Source organism: Brienomyrus brachyistius, chromosome 14, assembly GCF_023856365.1.
Source record: "Brienomyrus brachyistius isolate T26 chromosome 14, BBRACH_0.4, whole genome shotgun sequence".
In the NCBI taxonomy this organism is placed as follows: Eukaryota; Metazoa; Chordata; class Actinopteri; order Osteoglossiformes; family Mormyridae; genus Brienomyrus; species Brienomyrus brachyistius.
The window spans coordinates 24,356,613-24,367,565 of NC_064546.1; the positions used below are offsets into that span (position 1 = coordinate 24,356,613).

The 10,953-nt window shown below is 42.5% G+C and overlaps 1 protein-coding gene across 1 annotated transcript; it reads right to left on the reverse strand.

Annotated features, from left to right (window-relative positions):
• Nucleotides 1–2,168: 2,168 nt before the first annotated feature.
• Nucleotides 2,169–7,043, reverse strand: LOC125707537 (zinc transporter 10-like). The gene is made up of 4 exons (XM_048974767.1): nucleotides 6,020–7,043; nucleotides 5,325–5,399; nucleotides 4,902–5,141; nucleotides 2,169–3,330 (listed from the first exon to the last, which is right to left on the reverse strand). The coding sequence occupies exons 1-4, from the start codon at nucleotides 6,519–6,521 to the stop codon at nucleotides 2,921–2,923; spliced, it is 1,227 nt and encodes a 408-aa protein (XP_048830724.1). The 5' UTR covers nucleotides 6,522–7,043; the 3' UTR covers nucleotides 2,169–2,920.
• Between the last annotated feature and the right edge of the window lie 3,910 nt (nucleotides 7,044–10,953).

The window sequence follows — 10,953 nt, forward strand, 5'->3', positions numbered from 1 at the left end:
TATTGAACAAAACTAATAAAACAGCTAAGTATTCTACAATGTATCTGAAATTATTATGCAAATACAATAAATGTAAATATCTTTTGAATAGTTCAGCCAGATTGGTCAGTAACTATACAGGTTTAAACGATTGCCTGAGAGAATATTTTTGGAAGCCAAAAGTTTCTTTAGGTTATTTAAATTAAGATATTAAAAACAAATAACACTAAAATGGCTGATGAATACTATGCATGGCTTTTTTCATTGTGTAAATAGGTAAGATTGTGAGAGCATATGCAAAATTTATAAACAGAAACAAAATTTATGAACAAGAACAAGCAACAATTACTTTTACATGTTAATATAACCACATTTCCCCAATAATCATCCTTTTATACATGGAACTTGTGTTAATCGTTTTTGGAGTTACGTCTTTGACCGCATGTTGAATGCCATCTCACAGCTCTGACGTACTATATAGTATTATATTATTGCTTCTCACCCTTGTAAACTTCTTATTTTCACTTTCACCCACATATTCTTGATGGGGTTCAAGTTGGGTGACAATTGTGGCTAAGACTTTAGCTTGCTTGCAGAGAACGCTTTTCAAGCTAGGAAGTCTGTAGCACGAGAGGCAAGTGAAGGGCTATTTTATTGCGTAAAGATGCAGTTCTTCTTAAGAGCTCTGCTTTGGGGCTTGTACCATCTGAAGAATGTGCCTTCCAGTAATGTACAGTTGTTCTCATTGCTGAGCTTCACCCTGTCAACTCTGATTGGCCCAAGGAGCTTGTTTGCAATAATCCGTACCGAAATCATGATCCCACCACCTAGTAAAAATCACTTCTCTAAAGTCGGTGTTTGTTTTCTCTCGCCCACGTTGGACATTTCGGAATGTGTACTTTATTGATGGGTGGTCTGCTGATAGACTTCGCCCAGTGTTTATGGGATTCTGCATTTCTTGTCATGTTTCACAGTTGACACACCTGCATTTATTGAAGACTTCTGAACAACTCAGTAAGGGATATTTAACGAAAATCTACTTCACTCTAAAGTTGTCCCAGACACTAATGTTCTTGAAGTCTTTTCCTTTGCTTTGTGTTCTTTCTGTGGTCACATACATCACAGCTTTTTTTACAGTTCGATAGTTTTCGTGTGACGCCTTTGAAATCTTCAGTGTCTTTTTACCATCAACCAATAACGGCATCATTTTCACTTTCTCACTGGCTGACAGGTCTTTCTGCTTAGCCATTTTGATATTTAAATGCAGAACTAGAAATGCAGCTTTGTAATGGTATTTCAGAATGAGCAACGTAAAGCATTTGCAAAATGACATAAAATCCAATGAAAATTTCAAAAACTGATTTCTATCATGCACTTATAGACGTGCATGACAACATGCAGGCAGGTTTCTTTGTAATTTGTGTTTGACTTAATGCTGCATTTTGCCGAAAAAAAAGGCAAAACATTCCCTGATTCACTTTGTCACAAGTTGATGATAATTTCAATCAGGATGGTGAAATTTATTTAGGACTGTAAAAATGGGTCAATATAGACTGTCAATCCAGTCCTTAGGGTTGCCCAGACAGTCCACATTTTTGTTTCCTCTTAGCACACCAATCATTCAGGCCGTGGGGAACACCAAATAGCTGGTGCAGTTGTGAAGGGAGCTGGGAGGAAGCAAAAATGTGGATTATCTGGGGGTCCCCAGGGTCTGGGCTGAGGAACACTGGTGTCAGATATTTTACAGATAGACCGTGGGTAACACGGGTGGTTTGAATATTGGTCCTGTTCTGTGTGTGGAGTTGCATGTTCTTATGCTGGGTACTCAAGTTTCCACCCACAGTCCAAACGTATGCAGGTAGGTTGACTGGTTTCCATAGGGAGCGTGTGTGTGTGTGTGTGTGTGCGCACGCACGCACGCACGCAGCCATGCACATGCCCTGCAATGAGCTGGACTGGCAGGTATCCCGTTTAGGGTGCTCCGTGCTTCCTGGTATAGGCTCCAGGCCCACTGCCCCCCTGCACAGGATGAGCAACTCAAAGCTGGATGAATGATACTGTATAATGTCCTCAGTAACCCTGATCCATCTTGAGTTCCCTTTAATAGAAAAGTTGTTAGGAAAATGCAACGGCATATATGTGTAAAACCAGCCCCCCCTCAATTAGTGAAACAAAAATTGACAAATGACTCATGTTTTCATGGAGGTGTCTTATTTTTAAAAAATCAAAGTGCTCAAGTCAAACCAATTTTATCATTTGATTAAGAGTATTTTCCACTGCACACAGTCCATGGGGGAGTTAATTAGCTCAGATCTGTTACTGATCTACTTCAAGCACTTGTGGCAAAACATCACTTCTTTTTAGATGGGGCTTCTGGCCAGCTGGCTGTTATTTAGCAACATGTGCTTGGCAACCCACCAAGTACTGCTGCACGTCTGCTTTCTCTGGGTGACCTTTACAGCCCAGACACCCTAACGTCGCTCACATATTTTTTCTAAATCAGTTAGCTTCATAGGATAATTGACTAAACATTCCACAAAGACAAAACATGAATCATTATTGCACGCGGGTGATGGGATTCGGCAGTGCTTGCACCTGGTTCGAGTGCATGTGGTCGTTCGAATGAACAGCACAGTAACTGAGGTGATGGTGTGGCAGAGGGGATTTGGTTTGCCATGGGGCCGTTCAGATTCCCTTTGCTTGGGCACTCGGTGCCCACTGACTGAACGGTTCCTCCTAGCAGCTACTCTGAATTTGGTATTCTGCTGTTCACTGGGTTTGACAGTCTGTGCCCTGGAGGAGTGGAACGTATGAGAACTTAGAGTAACCGTGATTGGTCCGTGGTGCAAAACAAGTCCGTAAGGGGAAGAGGCACTTTTGGTGCAGCAGTTTCAATGAAGAGGCATTTTTGTAGACACTTTCCAGTTTTCCCTACACATATTTATAATTTGGTGCTGTTGTGTGTCTCTTTGGCCACTGGGGGGTGCTCATTCATCATGTCCTGAAGGGGAACCTCAGATGCCTCCACAAGAGGCACAGGCAGGTGGCCATTCTGAAAAGATTGGGGCGAGGGGGGTGCTTGGCAGCAGGACTGCTCCCGACATGCAGCTGACAGGCAGGGGGTGCTACAGAGTGCCTTTTGCTCACACCCCTGCTCAAACTCAGGCTGGATGGTGACGCTGTGTACCCCGGCCTGGTGGAAGATCTTCCGGACCTGCTGGGAGAGCGTGTTGAACGCGGTTGTGTCCGCACACTTGATGTGGAGGGTGGCCACGTTCCGGCCCTGAATCAGCTCCCAAACGTGCATCTCGTGGACGCCCCAGACCCCATGGATCCTGGAGATGTCCTCCACTGGACGGAGAAGAGAAGATGTGAGCCCAGACACAGAGGAAGAGATATGAGGGAGAGCAAGAAGCAACAAGGAATGGAAATGGTGAGTTTATATCGATTTCAATTTATCAGTGAATGCTAACAATGTAAATGTATGTATCTGTTCCACTGTGTAGATACATGTGTGTTCAACACTTTTTCTAGGAAGTACTTGATGTAATTAGCATACATTCTGAATTAATAGTGTTTAACTGCAAAGTTTTTCGTGATAAAACCTAAACTAAGGATCCTACTTGGTGCTTCAGGCTTCTGTCCTAAAACTACACATTTCAGCTGAGTTTTGTGTTGTCATTTTTTTACAGTATTGCTCTGCACTAGGCCTAGTTCCCATTTAATACACACAAAAACAGTAGAATATCAGTACTGGTAGCAGTGATACCAAACATGGTACTGGATCAACGTGGATCAAAAAGAAAATCAGTGGTTTCACACATTCCAACAAAGCATTTGCTTTTGCTATCGTCGCTATGGAATCTAAAATCTTTCCATACAGTGGAAGAAGAGTGTCAGTTCACCTTTCTCCTCCTCACTCATTATTTTGTTTAATTTCTCAGAAATGCACCACATTTCTGTTGGACTCACTCAGACAATGATGAAGGTTTTGTGGACGGCTTAGTGCGTGCTTCAGAGCTTATGCAAAAGCAGAGGCGGTCAACTTGAAATTGATTTTTAACATGCGCTAGATAATCATTAAAATTGCAAAGTTTAAGTTCTGTTTTATAAGTAAAATAATCTTTTTTTTGCGTAACTATTGGGTCAGTGTGTGACTCAGTGAGCCTATCCTCTATGCCTGTGATCAGAAGGCTGCAGGTTCGAGCCGCGCCTTGCCACGTCTGTGGGTCATTGACTAAGGCCCTTAACCCCCAGATCCCTGGGCGCCGCAGCAGATAGCTACGCTTCGCAGCCAGCTTGCTTTCACTTACACAGCACGTTGGGGGGAGGTATAAACAGAATTTCCCCATGGGGATCAATAAAGTATCAAATATTATTATTAATATTTATTATTGTTTTAAATTAGCAGTCCTTGCGATATATAGGGTGTGAAATTCGTATACCCGTGAATCTTATATAGTGGCCTGATTGACTCCGGTGGAGCCGTAATTCAGGCGGAAGGAGAAGTAGTTCCTACCCTAACACTGACATTTAGGTCCTGGTAGTAGTTCACCTCCGACTCGTTATAATTATATAAAGTGCTAGAAAAGATTCTCAAAATTGAAACATTAAGATTGAAAGAACCGGTGTTAAAGTATCAATCCGTACATTCGTATCTCCATCTGAAACTGCCCTTCGTACTCAGTAAGGCGCAGCTTCAGGAGTCCTGTCACTAATAATTATTCAGTATTTGGAGATGTTTGAACTGATAACGTGATTACATACATTATTTGTTAGACACAAGCCTATATATCACTTTAGACTAAGTGGAAGAAACATTTTAACAGCCGCAAAATGAACAAATGTTCATTTTAAACGACCAAACCTGTGCATATGTTTGTTACTACGGAAAGAGCTGAAGGCGATAGTAACACACTTACAGATGGCGCTGAGTGGCAAATCAGCGGGGCTCATCTGCAGCAAGATGCTCGTGGTCTCCTTGAACAAGGGCATGGCAGAGGTCATGATAATTACCACCATGAGCAAGGTGAGCAAAGGGTCCAGGTAGCACTGCCAGTTGCACTGCTCTTTTTTCTCCAGCGGAAGCGCGTAGAATAGTGCCGAGGTGACTACGACTACCACGGAGCCGAGAGCATCATTCAGGACATGGAGCAGGACTCCTGTATGTGCGGGGAGATGGAAAGGGAACAGGCATGGGCTAATGCAAGAAGAGACAGACGCCGTGGTATAGGGAGCAGCTCTGAGAGGAGAGGCGGTGGTGCCGAGATGCAGGATTGATGCTTTATTGCAATAAACCATGGTTTAACGGGAGCAATGCTATACTGATGGGCGAACTTTCGCACCTCGGATATTGAGCGGCTGGCTCCTTTTTTCCTCTCCCTTCTGTTCGATGATGCCGTCATCCAGAACCGGGGCACCTGTTTACCAACGAGACAGGCGGTGTGTGTATGCGCTCTGCATAAGAGAAGGCGAGAGACTTAGCGACATGATGCACCGACGGCACTGTCCTTCGGGGAGCTCAATATGCTCGTTTATGTGGCTAACGTGTCTATGCAATTTACAAGCACAACAACAAGTGCACTCTCAGTCTCATCATTACACCAGATGACTGGATACTCATATCAACCCTCCATAAATGGGAACAGCCGCATTCACAACGCTGAATTATCGCCATGACAACGGCACATGACACTGCAAAATCACGCGGTCCGACTTCGTTTTTTCTAATGTACTCACCACCTCGAGAGCAGTCACATGCATGTAAATTGTATCAAACGACAGAATATTTGGGGATTTAGTTAAGCACAAAGTCATCATAAACGATATATTGAGATAGACATTGGGCAAGTAGGATTTATACTCGCATGCACAGCATTTTCCAGTCATGTTTTCATAGTAACTAGAAATAAAAGTGCTGCTTTCTAAAATACCATTAAATCTGCGTAGCCTCATCTAAGACTCGTTGATTGCATGTATATTGCAAAGAAACTGCAGTGCATTTTAGAAACACGTTAATAATATGGACATTTCAGAGCACCTGCTTCGCTCTCCTCGTCTTTCGTTTCGCTTTCTTGCGGAGCCCCTTCATGGCTTCCTTGTCGTCGCCGCTCTTTCCCACGGCGACAGCAGCTGAAGTCTTGGAATATAAACAGGCCGACCACGTTGACTAGCAGACCCAGCCCGCCTACGATCAGCACCAGCAGAGGGTCGAAAATTATGTCCGGATCGGCCAGCCCCTGTAGGGCTTGAAGTGAAACGGAGAAGCAAAGTGCAGCCAGGAAGACGGCATTAGCCAACGCGCCGACCACCTCAGCCCTGGGCAGCCCGTAGGTGCTGCGGCCGGACGGGGGGCGGCGTGACAGGCGGGTAGACGTCAGACCCACGATGAGCGACAGAAGGTCCGACAGCATGTTGTACGCATCCGACACCAGTGCTATGGAGTTTCCCATATATCCGGCGATAATCTCTGCAAAGAAAAACGCCACTGTGAGAACGATCATGAAAATCAGACGGCACGTCCTCCCAGTGTAGCGCCCCATTGATGCCGATGCAGATCGCTTTTTCACTTGAGTTATCTCAGTGCGTCCTCTTCCTCTGCCTTAGCTGTATCTGTTGCTGGGCGAATAGATGGATGGATGGATGATTCGAATATACGTGCTGTGAAATTCCCGAACGTACTATTTCCTTTCTCCTCAAACTCAGACCCCTACGTCGCTGAAGTCCGGAGTGAACAAAGGTGCCTCACCCAGTCCGTCTTAGATGCACCGTCACTCTATTTTCCCCCTTTACCTCGCTCGTCGGCGACCTGGGATATGATTACGGCGATCGCATTTTCCGTAGAAACTGCCAAGTCATGTTTCGTCGAGGGACTTAAATTTGCAAGTCGCCTAGAAAAAACTTACTGACGCCGACAACAACGCGATCATTCTTGTCGAAATACACATTTTATGATAACCGGTATGACCAGTTTAACCAGTACAGTCACTGCGAGGGTACTCTGATCACCGGTACACTGACCTTTAATCAACCTAACAGTGAACGAAAGTCTTACGAGTGGTTGCGTGATATCAGTTGGATTTACAAGCATTTTCCAATTAGACACGAATGCTTTGTATCTTAATTCATGATACGTTCAAGTTTCATTAGGATAAATAATTAACGATTACTGATCTTTGTGGTCTATTAGGTTCCTAACAAAAAACCCACCCCGGTATCACGCATCTTTCTTTTGCGTGTCCAAAATGTCTCTGAAAATTTAGACGGTTTTTAGAAAGGGGAGATGGGAGGGATCGAAGTTCAGAACGTTATTGTAGAAAACAAATAGAACTTGTAAGTAATACAAAGTGTGTCTGAAATTATAATGTAAATATGATCACTGCGGCTCCAAGCTACTGGATCCTTATTTATATATATCTTTTGAACAGTTTGGCCAGATAGTTTCTGAACAATGTATGTTTAAAAGATTGCCCGAGAGAATAATTTTGGAAGCTCAAAGTTGCTTTGTATGGGAGATGTTTTGCGATAATATTCAGTAAATAAATATATCTTTTTAAATGATCATTTAAATTAATTTAAATAGTCATTTACAGTGCCCTCCATAATGTTTGGGACAAAAACACATTTTCCTTGATATACCCCTCTGCTCCACAGTTTACAATTTCAAATCAAACAACTCAGACGTGATTGAAATTCACCTTCCAGACTTTAATTAAAAGTTATTTGCATACATTTCGGTTTCACCATGCAGAAATTGCAACACATTTTAGACAGTTCCTGCAGATACGGGGGATAACGTTTCACCCGCGGGTATGGGTTACTGCTGTACGTCACGATATACATTTCTATCGTTATATTATGAGTGGGCCTGAATAATCTACAGCCGTGGCCAAAAGTTTTTCAAATGACACAAAAATTAATTTTCACAAAGTCTGCTACCTCATGTTTTATTATGGCAATCTGCACATACTTCAGAATGTTATGAAGAGTGATCAGAGGAATTGAAATTAATTGCAAAGTCCCTCTTTGACATGAAAATGAACTTAATCCCAAAAAACACATTTTCACTGCATTCCAGCCCTGCCACAAAAGGGTCTGCTGACATCATTTCAGTGATTCTCTCGTTAATACTGGTGAGAGTGTTGAGGAGGACAAGGCTGGAGATCACTCTGTGAATCTGATTGACTTCGTATAGCAGACTGGACGCATTAATATTAAAAGGAGGGTGGCACTTAAAATCATTGTTCTTCCTCTGGTAACCATGGTTATCTGCACGGAAACATGCAGTCATCACTGCTTTGCACAGAAATGGCTTCACAGGCAAGGATATGGGTGTTAGTGAGATTGCACCTAAATCCACCGTTTATCAGATCATCAAGAACTTCAAGGAAAGAGGTTCGATCGTGAAGAAGGCTTGAGGGTGCACAAGAAAGTCCAGAAAGCATCAGGACTATCTCCTAAAGTTGATTCAGCTGTGGGATCAGGGCACCACCAGTGCACAGCTTCCTCAGGAATGGCAGCAGGCAGGTGTGAGGGCATCTACACGCACAGTGAGGTGAAGACCTTTGGAGGATGGCCTGGTGTCAAGAAGGGCAGCAAAGAAGCCACTTCTCTCCTAGAAAAACATCAGGGACAGACTGATATTCTGCAAAAGGTGCAGGGATTGGGCTGCTGAGGACTGGGGTAAAGTCATTTTCTCTGATTAATCCCCTTTCCAATTGTTTGGGGCATCTGGAAAAAAGATTATCTGGAGAAGAAGCGGTGAGCGCTACCATCAGTCCAGCGTCATGGCAACAGTAAAGCATCCTGAGACCATTCATGTGTGGGGTTGCTTCTCAGCCAAGGGAGTGGGCTCACTCACAATTTTGCCTAAGAGCACAGCCATGAATAAAGAATGGTACCAAAACATCCTACAGTTTGGTGATGAACAATGCCTTTTCCAGCATGATGGAGCACCGTGCCATAAGGCATAAGTGAAAACTAAGTGGCTCAGGGAACAAAACATCAACATTTTAGGTCCATGCCCAGGAAACTCCCCGGACCTTAATCCCATTGAAAACTTGTGGTCAATCCTCAAGAGGAGGGTAGACAAACAAAAAAACCACAAATTCCGATAAACTCCAAGCATTGATTATGCAAGAATGGGCTGCCATCAGTCAGGATTGGCGCAGAAATTGATTGACAGCATTCCAGGGCGAATTGCAGAGGTTTTGAAAAAGAAGAACCAACTCTGCAAATATTGACTCTTTTTGCATAAACTTAATGTAATTGTCAAAAAAAAGCCTTTAACACTTACGAAATGCTTGTAATTATGCTTCAGTTTGCCATAGAAACATCTGACATAAAGATCTACAAACACTGAAGCAGCAAACTTTGTGAGAACCAATACTTGTGTCATTCTCCAAACTTTTGGCCTGGACTGTAGTTATCCTAAACAACTGACAAAATGCGGTTATATGTGAGAATTTAGTTGGCTAGACGAGATCGATCTGCTGTGACTCAGTTTGCAATGTAACCAATTCAGCTGTTGGGGTTTTTTTTAGAGCCCACCCACTGAGTTTGATGGGTGAGTTTGATTTTAATGGTTACTAGTGTCATTTAAATGACACATATATAAACAATTTAAATGGCAAATTTTTAAATAATCATTTAAATTATATATTTAATATTGTCTCAAAACACCAGTTTAAGCTATTCAAATGAATATTAAAAACAAAAATGCAAACATGGCTGATATTATGCAAGGGGTGTTTTATTGTCTAAATGGGTAAGATAAAACCATATACAAAACATATAAATAGCAGTGCAATTTCTTAAGTCTTTACTCGGGAACAAGAAACACAAAAGCAGTTTTTTTCTAATGGGTTCTGAGAAGTCACAAAATCTAGCGGCACAGTCACTAAATTTGGCAACGCTGGGGCGCATTGGGTTGTATGAAGTGACGTCATTGTCAAAGTACGTATAAATGAAAAGGAGGCGGTGGCCATTTTACCGGGGAACGACGATCACTGTCGTGTGTTTAGCTCTAGTAGCAACAGCAAAAAAACTGAATCTTAGTTTATTTTGTTTGTAAAAATCAAGGCAAAGAAATCAAAGAGCTAACGGAAAGGGGGCAGACAGCTTGGCTAAATGCCATCAGTCGAAAGAACATGCGTGCGTTGCATGTTCTGAGCATTTCCTTACAGGAAGAGATGGGCAGCCTGTCAAAATGACACACATCTCGTATTTTCCTGAATTGCTTCTATCAAGATACACTTGCATTGCAGTCATTCTGCAGTGATTTTTAAACTCTGCTTTGCAATACATACAGACAACTGCATTTTAATTCACTTCTAATGAGAATGAAATTATTTGGACCCTCATACGCTATTCACGTCTTACGTCTTAGTAATCTGGATGGGAAATTTTAATAAATGCTTTTTAGTAATCGAGTAATCATGGCAGCTCTACAGTAACCACCACTTGACTAGTGTCAGTTTTTGAGTTTTCTCTCGGCCGCGTTGGACATTTCTGAATGTGTACTTTATTGATGGGTGGTCTGCTGATAGACTTCGCCCAGTGTTTATAGGATTCTGCATCTCTTGTCATGTTTCACAGCTGACACACCTGCGTTTATTAAAGACTTCTGAACTACTCAGTAAGGGATATTTAACTAGAACCTACTTCACTTTACATTTGTCCCAGACACTAATATTCTTACCCTTTTTCTTTGGTTCCCTTTGGTCACATGTATGACTGCTTTTTTCCCCCACAGTTCAGTGGTCTCTGCGTAATGTGTGATGTCCTTGAAATCTCCAGTTCTGTTTTACCATCAGCCGATAATTGCACCATTGTCACTTTCTCGCTGGCTGATAAATCTTTCTTTTTTACCCATTTTGGCTTTTAAACACGGATATTTCCAGCTTTGCTTCTTGAATTGTGTTACTCTTCAACGTGTGTAATATCATCACAGGGGTGGCCTTCTCATTATTTTGT

Excerpts from the sequence above, each read along its gene's own strand:
- LOC125707537 (XM_048974767.1), bottom strand. The coding sequence starts at position 6,521 with ATGGGGCGCTACACTGGGAGGACGTGCCGTCTGATTTTCATGATCGTT. Across the intron at positions 5,142-5,324 it reads CCAGCCGCTCAATATCCGAG|GAGTCCTGCTCCATGTCCTG; the intron begins GTGCGAAAGTTC and ends CCGCACATACAG. Across the intron at positions 3,331-4,901 it reads TTTGCCACTCAGCGCCATCT|TGGAGGACATCTCCAGGATC; the intron begins GTAAGTGTGTTA and ends TTCTCCGTCCAG.